General features: G+C 49.4%; 2 protein-coding genes across 2 annotated transcripts in view; both read left to right on the top strand.

Annotated features, from left to right (window-relative positions):
* The window catches only part of LOC143151952 (retina and anterior neural fold homeobox protein 2), a 53,476-nt gene extending 42,787 nt beyond the window's left edge, over positions 1-10,689 (top strand). Inside the window, exons 3-5 of the mRNA XM_076321501.1 lie at positions 9,131-9,228; positions 9,323-9,501; positions 10,399-10,689. Of these exons, the coding sequence (XP_076177616.1) occupies positions 9,131-9,228; positions 9,323-9,501; positions 10,399-10,562 (441 nt within the window). The 3' untranslated portion in view covers positions 10,563-10,689. The remainder of the gene's footprint in view (positions 1-9,130; positions 9,229-9,322; positions 9,502-10,398) is intronic.
* A 186-nt stretch (positions 10,690-10,875) lies between these two features.
* Positions 10,876-13,397, top strand: LOC143151953 (uncharacterized). The gene is made up of 2 exons (XM_076321502.1): positions 10,876-11,169; positions 11,267-13,397. Coding segments are annotated over exons 1-2 (357 nt in total). The 5' UTR covers positions 10,876-11,168; the 3' UTR covers positions 11,623-13,397.
* Positions 13,398-16,093: the final 2,696 nt, after the last annotated feature.

Here is a 16,093-nt window from a genome sequence, read left to right as displayed (position 1 = left end):
TAGAAAAAATGAAATCGGTGCTCGTGAGTGGTTCGGGACGTTAGAACGCTTATCGATCACGTTCCTCGTTCTCGAACGTGTCGTTCGCCGTAATGGCGAAACGTTGGTGCCAACCTGCGAGCAAAGTCGAAGGATTCGTGGTTCGCGAGACACGGAGACGGGTCTCGTGCGGGGTTGCTAGCATATTGCCGTGGTAAATAGCTCCGTGGACAAAGGGTGCATTCAGTCGAATCCGATTCCGCGGCTGGCGACGAAAAAGGGAGTCCGCCGGGACAATGAACGCGCGGTGTCAAAATACGAAGGCCATAAGGCTAATTTGCCGAATTTCTGCGCGCCTTGTTCGCGCGAAACACCCTCGCGATTATGTCGGAAGCGACGCCAGGGTTACACGGCCCCGTTGTTTCGTACTCGCATTGTGACCGAGTTTTTAAAACGAGACCGGGGCTAATGACAGCGCCGGCTCCGGACGCCGGATAAAAGAAATTCGGAGCTTTGATTTCACCGCGATTCGACGATTCGATCATGAATGGGGACCAGAGGGGGTGGGGGTTGGTAATTAAGTGTTTTAATAACGCGTACGTGGTCTACGAAAGGAAGCGCGAGTAAGATGCACCCGATGCACCCAAGTGCATTCTACCTGTGAGTACATTGAAGATTCAAATTACGACGAAATCGATTCGGAGTAGTTTTTTTTTAAGTAGTAAATCTCTGATACCAGTATGTTTAAATGGTAGAATTTTAATTGTACATTTAATAAATTTCATCTTTTGATCGATCGATGATACTTTAGTTGTGACATTAAATACGTAAAAGTGTAGTTCGGAAATGTTGATCAAGATAGAATCTTGCGTATCGCGTAAAATTGTTCAGCAACTTGGTAATAAATCGCGTCAAAGGTGGATGGGTAAATAAAATATATTTAACTGTAACCAATGCGTTTATCCGTTGGTCGCTTCCAGTAGAAAATAAATGCAATTGAACACATCCACCGAATATACGACTTACGTAACGAGACGGAATTTTTCAAATAGCGAATACTCGTTACCACCGCGGCTGTGCACGACCAGTAATATTTAAACGTTCGAACGACGGTATTAACGAATATTTCTCGAGGCGCGTATTTCGTAATTTTTTACCGAATTATTTTTGCTCCGTAACGGCGAGCCCCTGGGTCTTTCGTTCGATTTAAACCCCTCTTTCCTTCGACGTCGACAGGGTCTTAATAAGAAGGATCGAATTTCAGGGCATGATTCGTGTTCTTGACACTTCCGTGTTTCTCCGATCATTGAGAAAGTCGATCGTTCGTAATCCTTGTGAAAGAAGGACAGAGAGAGAGAGAGAAAGAGAGGAGAGTGGAAAAGAAGAAATCGTTCGACCCTCGCTGCGCGTAATTGCCAGTATATTATTCTCGGTTGCTAGAGCGGTTTTTCTTCTTTCGGAGTTACGAGAGGCTGGCTTCGCGTTCCATCTGTCTGTCCTTAGATTATCCGCAATTCGATAAATCTTTGTCATCTCGAAGGCTGCATCTGGCTTATTAACAATATTTATTCCCGATACTTTATCCGGTCGTTTAAAAACGTATCTCGAGGAACGCGCGCGACAGGACACGCGAACTAGGCCATCGTAACTAATTTTAAGTGCACCGATTAAACGGCACTTTGCCAACGATGAATATCTGTCGACGAACGCTTGATACCTCGAGTAATTCCTCGTTAATCAAATCACCGGGTTATTCGTATATTTGTTCTCGAAGGTGGCTCGACAAATACGGACGCGCGGTGAAAATAAATTATGCACTCTACGAAATCAATCGTATCCTCGAAACGCTCGAACGAGAGATTTCTCGTGGTAACGTTTGGGACGTTCTTCCGTCGCAATTATTTAAATACAGTGAAGTAAAAATACTGTCTTACAGAGGATACGTGTAACAGACACGTATTACTCGAAAAATTCGTACTATTCACCGGCAGTTACCTACTCAAAGATCTATTCGTGAAAATTACTCTTCCTAAGTGCAGTTTAGCGTACTTCGTAAGCGCCATATTAGAAACGCTAACATTTCATCTCCTCGGACCAATAACTAAGTTTCTCCTTAACACGTTCCCCTTGAATTCTATCCGCTGGATTCTAAATTCATATCGTACATCGTTACAAAAAATCGACAAGACTAACAAAGTTTCTCGAAGGAAACCGTCGTTTAACTCTCGGCATCTCTTGTCCGTAGACTCGTTCAAAATTCCATCCTCTGTTCAAAAAAAAAAGAAAAGAAAACAGTTTCGTTCGAAATTCGATGACTTCGAAACGGAGAGTATCCTCAGCTTGAAAAGAACGAGAACGATTGTTCGGCAACGGGTGTGCACGAGGATCCTCTCGAGGACGAGCGTACGATCCGTGGCGTATCGTCGTCGAGGTACACGGAGCCGTTTAGTCTCATTGTAAAAGTGAAATCGCCTCGTGTTTGGGATGTTATTTGTAGCACATTAGTATTGTATCGCAGTACGCCGGGGTTAGACCGGGGCGTTGGAGTGTTTAAGGGTGATTACACGCAACGACAGGGGTGGCTTTATCGGAGGAGCTGGCCAGTGGCGCTCAGTCCTCGCAACCGTGGAACCATAAATCGTTTCAAGCTAAGGTAACGTTTCTCTCTCTTCGGAACATCTACGCACCGTAAATTGTCCCGAACGTCTCTTGGAATCCGTGGTTCGTCCGTAACGCCTCTGTTCCGTACGTTTCGCGAAAGACGAATACGGTTGCTCGAACGGGCGAATTTTCCGAAAAAAATATTATCCATCCCCGGTGAGAAATTACGCCCGGAGCCGAAATCGAAGCGAAAGTCGACCGATCGACGAACCAGCTCGGTCCGTTTAACTAGAAACCAACCGACCACCCTCGCCCCGTGTAGAATTGATTTAACTCGAACGCTGCACGAGTCACGCCGCATCGTCAATTATCGTCGGAACGTATCCGCACTGCGGATGGATAGACGCGGGGGCTCTTTCGGCACGCTTCGAAACCGAATCGAAATGAGAACGACTGTATAGGGATTGAATTTGCACGACAGTTTGACAGGGTCGAGCCAGGGAAGGGGAAATAGTATGGGCTAGGGTAGAAGGAGGGTTGCCCGGCTGGGATGTGGAGAAGGGGCATAAAAAGCACCGGTGAATAATAGACTCCAACCCTCTCCAAACATCTCCCTTCTCTATGCATACCACGGTCACGGTGCCCCGGTAGGAATCTAGGCTTATATTCGAAACGTGTCCGCCCCTCTTCACCCCCTCCCGCCGCGACAACGATAGCGCTTTGATAAACTTGTAATACACCCGAAAGAAAAATAACTACTAACCGACCCCACTCTCTCTCTATCTCTCTCTATCTATCTATCTATCTATCTATCTATCTATCTATCTATCTATCTATCTCCTACCAAAGAAAATTACGTTTCGGTTCGCTTGTTGACCCGATCGCCGTCATCCGTATCCGGTAAAATGTTCAATTCGTGTCCAGAACGCTTGTTACAAGACGATGAGAATTTTCATCGCGAGCGTAATTTGACAGAATTCATCTACGGCTCTCGCGGCGGATAAACACGACGTGTAAATCGTACTTCTCCACCGGACGAGTCGGTTCAGAAATAGACCGGACCGTTAAGTACGTTGCTCGAACGATTTTAACTCGATCGCGCTTCGTTAATATTTCCGCGTGTACGTTCGCAACGAGGAGCGGATTAACCGATGAAGCTGGAAACCAGTCGACACGTAAATACGCTTCTGGAACACGCTGCTCGATCAATTTCTCTATCGTATCGCAACTTCTTCTCACGCGGATCGAACGTTTGCGAACCGATCGATTAGCTTGGATCAACAGTCGATATCAGAGATCGTTTCCTTTCGTTACATTCGGTTCGAAAAATTACTTGGAAACGACACCGTTCGAGATGGTTCTTTATCGAGAGTTACGTAATTAATATCCGGTGTAATTGTCACGGATGTTGAAACAGTTCCAACTTTCTTATAACATTAAAGTTATCGCGATAGCGTCATCGTCGTGCAATTTCAAATTGTGCAGAGAATAGTTACATAATTGCGCAAAGGCTGACCGAATTCTGTTTCTTAGAATTTTTTTAATTCAGAGACCTCTCCAATTATTCTAAAGCGATTGGTATTATTCGAGATTAGTATTTTCCACGGCATCGACGTGCCTCGTTCGTTATTCGTGACACGTACACGTTCCATCGGTAAGTAGAAAATGCACGAGAACGTAACCTCGAAAGATCTTTCGCGAGAAACGGTCCAGGATTCTGGTGGGGGGAAGAGGCGGGGCCAGCGTGCCCCCACCGCGAGGGCTGTTCCTTGAATCGTCGAGCTGTACACGCTCCCCGCGTAAATTCCTCGCGCGACACCGTTCGCACCGTAAAGATCGAAACTCGCCTCGCGTTTTCTTCTCGTTGATCTCGAACGCGTGGATTCACCGTTGTAAATTTCAACGACTCGTGACCTCTTCACCCCCCCTTGTGATAGTTTCCTGCGTTGTTTCCTCCCGACGTAGAGCAAGTGGATCGAAAAGCGACGAGGCAGGATCGCGGAAGCGTGAGACGCGCGGTGACACCTCGGCCGGTCCGCAACTCTTTCAAAGAGTAAGGCCACCGCCGTTGGCGAACAATAGACCAAATCTGTTAATACCGGCGCGGACGACAATGCGTTCGACGTGGCGTGAGCGGCTCGAATACCTTTTTACCGGCGCTAATCCCGAATTCGACGGGAGGCCGATTCGCCGGCGTGGATAAAGCGATCATCGTCCCGGAACGATGCCCTCGAAGCGGGACGAAGACGACCGGACCGATAAAAGAAACAGCAACGACCCTGAGCCCTCCTCATCCCCCTCCCCCGTTCATCCGTCCACCCCTACGGAATGGAAAACTGATTTTTCGCCGCGATACGGGGACCTCGTCAACCGTGTGTCATCCGACGGAGGCGATCCAAGCCCGAAAGGCTGTTACGCAGCCGCCGGGAACGACGTTAACGTCGATATTTCCCTGTAAACGACCACTCTGTTTCCCACTCTGTTCCCCGGAACGACCGAGATTTTCCAGGTACGACTGGCCGCGCGCCAGCGGCGAAGTGGTTTTCTGTCGAAAGTAACGGGGCTTGGCGTGAACGCGTTTTCGGCACCAAACGTGTTCCCTCGTTCCCGCTACCCGGTGTTTCGAGCGTGTTGCGCAACGGACAACCCGCTCCGCGAAAAATTCACCATCGAACGGGCGTTTCGATCGCCCGTGCTATGCCCCCGTTCTCGACGATTGAACGCCTCTCGAGAGACTTTTCTGTTTCCGTGAGAGACTTTTCGGGCCACTTGGAGAACGCTCCAAGAGAGTACTGGAATCCGAAACGGGAGGATGAACTTTGGAAATTTTACAATTTTCAACGTAACGCGGACGCTCGATCGTTGGTTGTATCGTACGGTGTCACGGAGCGGAATTGTAGAGAAGATACAGTTTTGGAAAGTACCAATCGGAGTAAGAGAATTATTTTAAGATTTCCTCGCGTATTCGTTTCCAGAAGAGTATCAAACTTATCGACACGAGTAAATATATATAAGAAATCGAGTGGTAAAATAGATCAAGTATTTCTCTTCCGTCTCGCAAAATAGCCCACTATCCCTACTATCGCGAGACGCTTAATTGGACGCTTCGTTATCGTTCTCTGGTCCCACCTACCGAACGAATCCCCTCTCCTATAACTTCCGCTCTCGTCGGTCGTGCGCGAGAAATCATCCTCGCGCGGCACAAAACGCAACGTCCAATTTTAATCCCGGAATTACTTCCATTTTATTCCAATTTCTCTTGCATTTAAACCGTCTAAACGAGTTTACCCTCGCGACGTTATCGTCACGGGGGGGTAGCGTCTCGTTGGTCGTCGAGGGGGCCGGTGAAGTCGAAGGGACGATCGAGGAGGAAGAACGCCTAGGGAGGAGGCTCGAAACGCGGAAGAAACGCGAACGAGATACAGGGGGACGGGGGTGGGGAGGGGGTGGCACCGTAGACGAAGAAGGTGGAAGTACCCGGTCTAATAAATTTATGGACCTAAAATGGTTAAGCTGCGTTAGCCCTGTTCTTTATATTTCCGAGATAGAGAGGGTGGGGGACGGTGCAGAAGAGGGGGACGTGGCACGGCCACCAGCCGCGCGACTCCTCCGTACGAGAGGAGGAGATGGAGGGAGGGAGGGCTCGTATACGCGACAGGCGTCGCTGGAACGAGGAGAGGAGGGGCGGTGGTAGGTGAGAGCGAGACCGAGGGAAGGCGGGGGGGAAGACGAGAAGAAGTGGATATATAAGAGATACGAAGGGAAATTCGCTTATTTTCCCATCATTTCGACGTGGCATCTTGTCCACGGCCTTTTCCTCGTCCATGCAGCGCCAGGAAAGAAAATTGCTTCTCGTCCTCGAGAGCGGAATATCGTCCTGATGAGCCCGGGAATACCTCGATATCCGTCTCCAGTCCCCTCCACCCTTCGACCTCCTCCCCCTTCGTCTCTCACCGGAGTCGTCCCACCTAGGCTACCCCCGAACCTCCTCCGAGCTTCGTTCCTTCCACGTTTTCGGCCGTTTCTCTTTCGTATTCTGCGCTCGCCCCGACGAGGACGAGAACGACGACGAGGACGACGGGACATTCAATTTGTTCGTTATTTATTATTCGAACGCGACACGGCACCGTGAAACGGGCAAGGGACGGTGAGGGGTAGGCAGGCAAGAAGGGGGGACGATGAGCCGAGGGAATTCAGGGAGTTAAACGGGAAATTATGGAGTGGATTACATAATAAAACGAGGTAGAAGAGAAACGCTACGACGACGACGACAACGAAGACGTGGAACGCGACGAGATGAAGAGAAGGGGCGGTGAGGGAAACGGGGGTTCCACAGTCTGCTAGGTGGCGCGCGAGCGCGCGCTTGTTTCGTCGCGGCCCGCCGCCGGAGACGAGGAGGATATTCGTTGCGACGGAAGTCTTCCGGGGAAATCCGATTTCAGGATCTGCAGATTCTCGCGAAATCGGATTGGTTTATTCGTTGTATCCTGTATCGGGGGACGAGTAATGGCTGTGTAAACGATAGGAATTCCCGCGTCTCCGGGCTTGATTTCTATTGTCCGACCGGAGCGCCTCGGTTCGGGGCTCGATTAGCTCCTCGTTTCGAGAATCGAGTTTCCCGCGTACTACGTCCTTTGGGTAAGTTACTTTCCTCGCGAATCCCGTTTTCTTCCATTGTGAAGCGAAATGTATCCACTGTGTATCGAATATACACTTGACAATTACAATTCCTTGATCTATCGTCTCGTAATTATTACTCTTCGTTTCCGCGTCACTTTTGAATTTCTTCAGAATTCGTTCCGTCAAATTTCCAATCGTCTCGAAATTATTACTCTTCGCTTCCGCGTCTCGTTTAAATTTCTCCACCCTACGAAATTTCCACTCGCTCTGTTAAATCGTTCCTCTTCCCTTCCGCGTCCCTTCAAAATTTCCCTAAACGATCGTCGTTTCTTTCATCATCCAAAGGCAAAGGAAAACTCGCGATCGAGCCGAAACCCAGGAATCGTTTCTCGAATCGAGCGACGAGAAAAAATTTGAAAATCGATCGTTGGTCGCGAACGACCCAATGAGTTCTCGGTCGGAGAGATCGTGACGATGCGACTTCGAGGACGACCAAAAAAGGAGGTAGCGATTCACGTCTGGCATCGATGGATCGGGACAGCGTGGTTCGGTGCCCCCGCACGGGGCACCGGCCTACACGTTGCCCGAACGTGCATTCGTCGCGGCTACATTGAATGGGGCCTATCGGCGTGTCTCCGCGGCGCTGAATAATTCATGAGCCGAGAAGCCAGCAGCCGATACTTATCGCGATAGACTTTAGCGCGGCTGCCAACAGCAGCCATTCCACAATAAAGAAATCAACATGGCCGAGCCGTCCCTTTCATCCCTCCTCGTCACCGGCTGCCGTTCTCGCCTTTTGCCTCGGGTCCACCTTGGCTAGCGCCGCCGTCACGTCGCTCACTTTCGATTTCGCCCCGCAGCCTCGTTACCCTCTTGATGTCGAAGGGTGGTCCCCGCGCGGACTCACCCTACAGGCTCCCTTCTTACCTCCTTTTCTTGCCCCCGCGCTGCCTCTAGGGGTGGACCGCCCCGCCCAGAGAGATTTCTCGGCAACCCTCCTCGTTTGGTGCTCGAGCGTCGCGGGAACCGAGAGAAATCGAAGAAACGGTACGCGCCACGGATAAACGGGGAACCAACCGGAAAGAGTGAACTCGAACAGAAACGGGGAAACGAAAGAGGAGGAGGGAAAATTGAAAAAAACCGTGAGCCCACCAGAGTAGGTGCAGAGAGAGAGAGAGAGAGAGAGAGAGAGAGATTCGGCGGGCACTTTTCTCACCCGGCACGGGAACGCTCCGCCGCAAAAGGAACTCCATTTTCCGACCAACCCTCGATTTAGGGGTTGTCTTTCCCTTTCTCGAGCGTCGCGCGGATCCTCCTCGTTCGCTCGGCTTGTAGTAAAAATTTCTCAATCGACTGGCCCCTCGCGGTGCGAGGAGGACGACCGTCGCACCTTCTTAACCCACCCCTCACCCCCCTCAGCCTCTTTCCAACCCTCCGTTCTTTCCACCGCCTCCCCCCCGTGCTATCCTCTTTTCGTCGCTCCGGAGAGGCAATTTTGTACGAGCCGAAGCACGATTTCCAGATTGTGTTGACGCTTCCGCCTCGTTTAGTTTGCCTCGGGACATCTTTTATCAGAAGCCGCGGGAAAATTGAACGTGATTTCGCGGAGATTGTACATAGCTCGAGAGAAATTCAATCGTCGTTTTTCGAAAGCGCGTGGAGATTACGCTCGTACTCGAACCGGTTTTTGTAAATAACGGTGCGCGAGATTTTAATCGGCTGTGTGGGGAGATACTTTACCGTGGATTCCTCGGATACTCTCGAACAAGGGTAATCGCTTTCAAAGCGGCAAAACGATAGAGAACATCGACATCGTCGAAAGGAAATAATTTTGAAAAATTGTACTCGAAAGAACGATCGCGCGGAAATGTTCGACTATTGCCCCTTGAGTTTCTATCCGCGATAACGTTCTCGTATATTGTTGTTGCAGGTGTGGTTTCAGAACAGGCGGGCAAAATGGCGCAGGCAGGAAAAGATGGAGGCTGCGAGACTCGGGCTGAGCGAGTATCACCACGCTGCCAATATGAGGTGATTCTCGGTTAAATCGTAAAGGAGAACGTTGGTCCGTTCCCGACCGAACGAATCGCGATCGGTTATTTTTCTTTTGTTTTGTTTCTCTCAGAAGCGTAGCTGGCCCGGCTCTGGGTTTACCGGGTGATCCTTGGCTGACTCCTCCGGGTCTGTTGAGCGCTCTTCCCGGTTTCCTGGCTGCACCTCACTCGGGATATCCCAGTTATCTAACGTCCCCGAGACGACTGCCATCGCCACCGAACGTCGCCGCCGTTGGAAATGCCGTACCGGGTAAGATCTTCGTCCTAATAAAGTTTCCTCGGTAGTGCAAGGGATTTATCGAGCAACACGGAAATGAAAACTTGTATACACTCTTACGACGCGACTGTACAGCGAATTTGACGGACAGGTAATTTTCTTTGTAACTAAGGAGTCGCCGAAGCGTTCGTGTTACCATGTACTCAGGGAATGCCTTGGATAGAGAAAGTCTAGGGTTGAACAAAGTTACCTTGCAAGCTTTGTTCGAACACGTATTGCCATTGCTCGAAAGATCGTGTAACTTTGTAGTCTGGAAACGATCAGCGCTCGTAGAGTTTGTTCAAAAAGAGAAAGATTCCTCCAAGTACCTCTATACTGGGCGTCGAATATGTTGGGCCTCCTCCGGAGGTCAGTTCGCGCAGGTGAGCGCCGCGCCGTCTAGGTACTTTGTTCCGTCACCGTGACTAGCCAAACACACATTCTCCACCGTCCAGGTTGAATCCCACGTATTTACGTTTCTCACTCTTCTCCTACAGATGCTCGTTTCGGTAGCCTGATGTCTCTCTTTCTTTCTTATTGGCTTTAAGACAAACAATGAGGCGGAGCGAACGCGGAACGAAGAGGTGTAGAGCCGGCGGTGTAGCTAGACGTTGTAGTGGGAGTTACCCGTGAGTGGCCTTCAGAGGCCAATATATTTGGCGCCCAGTATAGTTTTCTACTGACCTCGATCGATCGGTGACCGAGAAGATTGATAATAGTATCGGTGGATATCAAGTAAGATACCCGTAGCAATATCCAAACATAAAACGAGTTTCTTTTCAATTATTTTCTGTTTGTATCTTTCACGTCCTGCACGCACAATAGTCACGTAACCGAGTGCGCGAGCACCTCACGGACGACGTTTAAGGAATCGTCTGTTTACGTCGACAGGAGCCCTGAGCGCAGGTATGACGAGCATAGGGAACGGCGGTCACGTACCGGCGGCACCCTCGAGTCCACCTGGCCACGATCCACGCACCACCAGCATCCAGGCACTGAGAATGAGGGCCAAGGAGCACGTCGAGAGCATCACCAAAGGGTTGCAAATGGTCTGAAGTTTAACGTACAACCCACGAAGGCTGCCCGCCGCGTACAACGATCACACGGTAGCCACGATTTACACACCGCGGGCGTGACGAGAACCGGAAGCTGTACCCTAGCTTCGATCCCTCAGACCCCCCACCGAAGACTGTCCAGTCTCGACGTACCCGACCGTACCTCTTTCCAAGTGGCTCAACGACCACGACTCGTATCCGCTCCGTTGGGGACAGTTCGTCGTGCGTGTACGGACAACGTCATCCTCTGGACCACGATTGGGAACGATCGTCCAGGTGGTGATACGAGAACGGGATCACGGTAAATCGAATTCGTTGTACGTTCGTTCACGAACGACGAGAAACCGAGGATTCGATCACCCAGGTGACACCAGTTCGACCAGTTGCTCGTTAAATGTTACGTTAGGATGGTTGGTGCCGCGTTACCAGTTCACGATGATAGTGCAATAATCGCGAAAGAGGTCAGAGACGCGGAGACTTTTTGTACCGTTGCGTGAGGAGAGTAGTTGTTTAAGATGTTCAAAGACGTTCCGTGACCGATCGGCACGTGCCGCATGAGCTACGACGGACCCAACACGACCCTTCACTTCCTGAACCGTACAGCTCAGTAAGTAATATATTGCATATAGTTTTAAACAGAACATCGGAGGAACCTTTCACGCCGGAAGGATTCTTATTTTGAGAGAGTAAACGGAGATACGAAGTGTTCGAGGTTAAAGCGCGTGAACAGCTGCCGAATCCAGCAGCTTGGCTCCCGGTTCTTCCGAATCGTTCAACCTTCTCCGATCATGGACAATTCTGGAGAGAATATCGAGAACTCGCTGATAACTACCCAGGGGACACGGTCGAGGACGAGTACCAGAAATTGGCCGAGAATTTAACGCACGGTTGGTTCTTCGATCGAATCGAGGCTCCTTCGAAGCACACCGATCGGTACAGATACCGATCCTACTTGATATTTTACTTAGCAATCGTCCTCGACGATTCTGCACGTGACTCGGAGCAACGTTTTCAACGGAGGTTAACGCGTTCAACGATCGAGTACCCAATCGCGCGTTGACGAACATCATCGAATCATGGCTCCCTGTTTCGCGGTGTACTCGAACCGTCAATATCCGCGGAGACGTGTAAATTTACTCGCGGAAACGACAAGGAGCCACGTTTCGAAGACAGTTCCAATCGAGCCGCGTTCGAGTGCTCGCAGAATCGTTAAATTTCTCGTGGTTGTTCGAGGATAGAAATTCGATCGGTGCCAAAAATTTCGAGTCGAAATCTCGACTCCATTCTCGGAACTTTGCTTTCGCTTCTCAAGGAATCGAATACCGCGACCTCGAGTGACAAAAACAGTCTCCGAGTCTCGGTAGGAACCGATGGGATCGATCGGTGGGGGCAAGCGTGCGAACGATGCATCTCGATGCAATTAATTGGTACAAAGGGTCAATGGCCTGGGTCGGCCGATCGTTCTCCCTCGCTTAAATTGGTCCTGTATCCGAAATACGATTAGCATAATTATTTGATAATCGTGTACCTCGGACGAGACCGAGAGACAGTCGTTCGTTTTTTTTTTTTTCTTCTTTTTCGATCGACGAAGGATTCAACGTCGTCGCGAGGAATCGATCCACCCTTCGGTGGTTCGAAGCATCGAGTGTCACGTTTTCGTCCGAGCTCTTCCAGAATTTGTCAGCTCGGACCCCGAAGAAACCCGCGGGCCTGGACCCGAACGCTGCGCGCCTCGGTCACCGCGAGACTAGATAAAAAGGTATCTCTTTGTAGCATATAGATTCTCAAAGTGCGGTCGAAGAGGCAGCAGACGCATTTTGACATAAACAATATTCTGCAGTATTAATACGTTAAGGCGAACAATTGTGCATAATTACGTAATAAACGACTAATTGCGAAACCGTTGGCTCGGAAGGGGACTGGCCGGACCAGCGAGTCCCTCGTGGGTTCTCACCGCGAGGAGAAATCAAAGATTTTCTCGATCGAAGTGTAATTTTAACGCGAGAGGAATCGTCGCTTGGAAAATATCGGTCGGTGTGGTCTCGCGGAGGAAAATCTCTCGATTTTCACGGGGAGAACTAAATTTCACTACTCGATTCCACTCGGTGAGAGAGCAAAGTAAACGCGTCTATAGTCGAAACGAAAAACGAATCGACTCGAGACACCTCCCACCCTTCGGAAGGTTCTTCCCCCACTTGGCTAGCCTCGACTAAACTTGGAACGAAGCGTACCACAAGTATCGAGACCCTACGTTTATTTAACCGTTCCTTCTAATTTAAATTCCAACATGAGAGTTTCGAGTACGATGTATGCGCTACAATTCGGAATAATAATTGACAAGTTTCCAATATTTTCGCGCGCGGGGGTAGCCGAAACGAATACCCTGTCCAAAGTGTCGATTCGTTCTTCGTGTTGCAACGAAAGATGATAAATTATTTACCCTAGTAATTCGTGAAAACCAACGTCGCAAACTAAAGAAAACGTTCGATTTGTCGATTAGACGTAACCCACCGATACGAAACCGATATCGAACTCGTCCCGAAAGATAATCAAAATCCGGACTTTCTCCACCGGATCTCTTCACGTAATTTTGTACGTAATTTTGTTTCTCCTCGCTGAAGAACCCCGCACCCTTTGATTGAATCCTCCGAGAAAGAAAAACCGTAAATATTCAAACGCGTTCGAAAGTCCGGCCAGTCAGCTTCCACGCTCCACGAAGAGGAGCAAGTAGAGGGCGATGAATGAACGTAGACAGTTACCTAACCCATCCACGAAACCTCCCCCCTTAAAACCCCCCCGAACGTCTATTTGTATATATACCTGCTCGTGATAAAATAAAATTTGATGTACATATTTAATCATACCACGTACTATATCGTTTGAACAGTTGACCCCCTTGATCGAAATAAAATCGCAGAAGCCCGATACCCGCTGATCGAGATGAAATTGCACGTTTTGTGAAAGCCCTTGATGAAAAGTCCTTTTCCTCCTGTCCGCGTGGCCTTTTTTCCTTTTTTTCTTTTCTCTTTTTTTTTTTTGCCACGGAGACCGGCTTCCAATCGGTTTTTTTTCCAAGGCGTCGTTCGACCTTTCCACGTCGACCGTAACCGTTCGATACGCGTGCGTTAATAACGCGCTGCTTCGCGCGGGGAAAATGAACTCGCCGATACTGGTCCTCGCGGTGAACCGTAATCGACGAAAACGGCAGGCAACGTGAGAACGCGAAGACGTTGCAACGAGATCGGTGAGAAAACGACGACACCCGCGCGGCGGATTTTTAATTGTTCCGCGCGCGGCGCCGGGGCGTATTTGTTAAAGAATTACCATTTCAAAGAACGATTTCAATTAAGGCTTAATTAATTTCGCGGAGAGAGCCGAGAGAGCCACGTAGCCACTGTGCCTCGTGCATCTCGTTATTCGCCTTACTTTCGACTTAATTGAAATCGAAGATCCGTCGGGACAAATTGAAGAAGTCGCGGCACCGTGGATCAAGGGGACGAAAAGTGGGAGGAGGAGAGCGAGTGGGGGAGGAGATGAGAATTAAATAACCTCCGTGGAACTCCAAGCCCCCCCACCCCACCTCACCCTCCCACGGTGTCGTAATCGGTGTTAATGGACACCGACGATACGAAGTGCCATTTTCGTTTCCATCGCGCCCCGCTACGGATTTTTACGGTTTGTCGGCTGTCCGCGTTCAACGAGGTCGACGAATCAATTTCGATGGATCGACGCGAAACTTGAACGCGTCACGTTCGAACGTGCCACGGGTAAATTGTTTCTTGACACGTTACCGTTTGGTTAACGAGATCAATCCGAGTATCGCGGATATAGCGGACGATTACGCGAGAATCCGCTCCGATCGAACGGGGAATCGTGGAATTGATTTGTTTCTCGTATCAGGTGCGAGGAACTTTTATAAAATGTAACGTTCTTTATTATTTTTAACTCAGTGTACGAGAGAAAGACGATTTATTATTATTATTATTCGTGACGAGAGGAAAGAAAGCTCTGTCTTAAACTATCGACAGTCAATAGACGCAATACAGATATCGATATTGTCGATAGGGGAAGTTCTCTGCGAAGAATTTGAAATGACGTTAAACAGACCGGAAGTAATGATTGGTAAAATGGTAACGATTCAAATTTAATATATTTCAAGTAACTTACGCGTGTAACTTTTAACGATTGTTAAAAAGCTTCTCGCTTGTACGACCCTTGCGTTTTTCCCCGAAAGTCTCGAATAAAGTTGCAAAAGTTTATCTTACAATAAGCAGATACGCAACGGTAGGCGAGAAACGGGTCGCCGATGTATAATAACGATAAACGAATGCAGTTTTGCGAGCATATGCGTTTGAAGGTTAAAAAAGACGAAAAGAAAAAAAAGGAGGAGTAATTCTTGCATAATTCATACATCGAGCGTCCTCCCAGCGTTGGCGGACCTCCCTACCTACCTAAAATTGGATACACGACAAAAGACACTTCATTCCCTCGGGGTCGGCTTATGAGCTCGGTCAAAGGCATCCGACTTTTGCACTCTGAAAGTCTAAAAGACGCGGCGACTTTGTACTCGGTGATCGCGAGAGTGTTAATAAAAGAATGAAAAAAAAAAGAAGAAGAAAAAAAAAAAGAGGAAAAGGGTGGAAGGCACAGGCGCGAATAATATTCCTCGTCGAGAGAGAACGACACCGTCCCCACCTGAATCGAATTATAATCGACGAACCCTAATTCGTCCTCCGTGGCGCGTCGCACCTGCAAAGTATCGTTTGAAAGATCCACGAGGCTGTGTATAAAAAGTTGGCGATATACGTCTGGTTATCCTTTCTCGGCTTGGGGGGTGTAGAGGCGGTGGCGAGTGAGAGAGTGGTGCAGCGACGGGGCGTGAAAGGATTCGACGTTAACAGCACCAACAACGCCGGCTAGCTGGAACAATGGTGCTGAATGGTCCCTGAACGATTAGGTATTCCAATCGTCGCGTTAGGGGTCGCTGTGAAGTGCGGCGGAGGGTTGGAAGGGGCCGGCGGTAAGAGGGTGGCAGAACTCGCCCAATAAAATGGTAATTCCTGTTTGCAGAAGTTAACCATGCGAGCGAGCCTGGAGATTCGAGTCCATGCGTACTCCCTAACTCCAAAGACTAATAATACTTCGGGGGAGCGAGAAGCCGGCTAGCCGACGAACAGCGATAGCTGCGCGGAAGGAGCCGTGAAAGCGGCTTCGGTGATCTTGATTCGGGTAGCGTGGAATTCGATGCGTGAGAACCAAGTGGACACGGTGGGCGAGATTGGGGTTCCACCCACGGTGCTGAAATAAAAGGGCAAATCGGGGATCTGGAGGACTCTCGAGTAACCCGCCTGTCGCGTTAACGGTTCTCGTATTATACCGACTCGTCGAAGTCGGTCTCGTGTCACGTCGTTGAATTTTTTTCAGGATTCGGCTTCCATTAATTCGCATCACCTGTACGAAAGATGCTCGATCGCCAGCCGGAGAAACGATCGTTTGGAAATTTCAAGTAACGTGTAAAGGGTAAACGATTC

This window comes from Ptiloglossa arizonensis, chromosome 10, assembly GCF_051014685.1.
Source record: "Ptiloglossa arizonensis isolate GNS036 chromosome 10, iyPtiAriz1_principal, whole genome shotgun sequence".
NCBI lineage: Eukaryota > Metazoa > Arthropoda > Insecta > Hymenoptera > Colletidae > Ptiloglossa > Ptiloglossa arizonensis.
The sequence above is the reverse complement of the archived record's forward strand: the minus strand, read 5'-3'. Positions and strand labels throughout refer to the sequence as shown.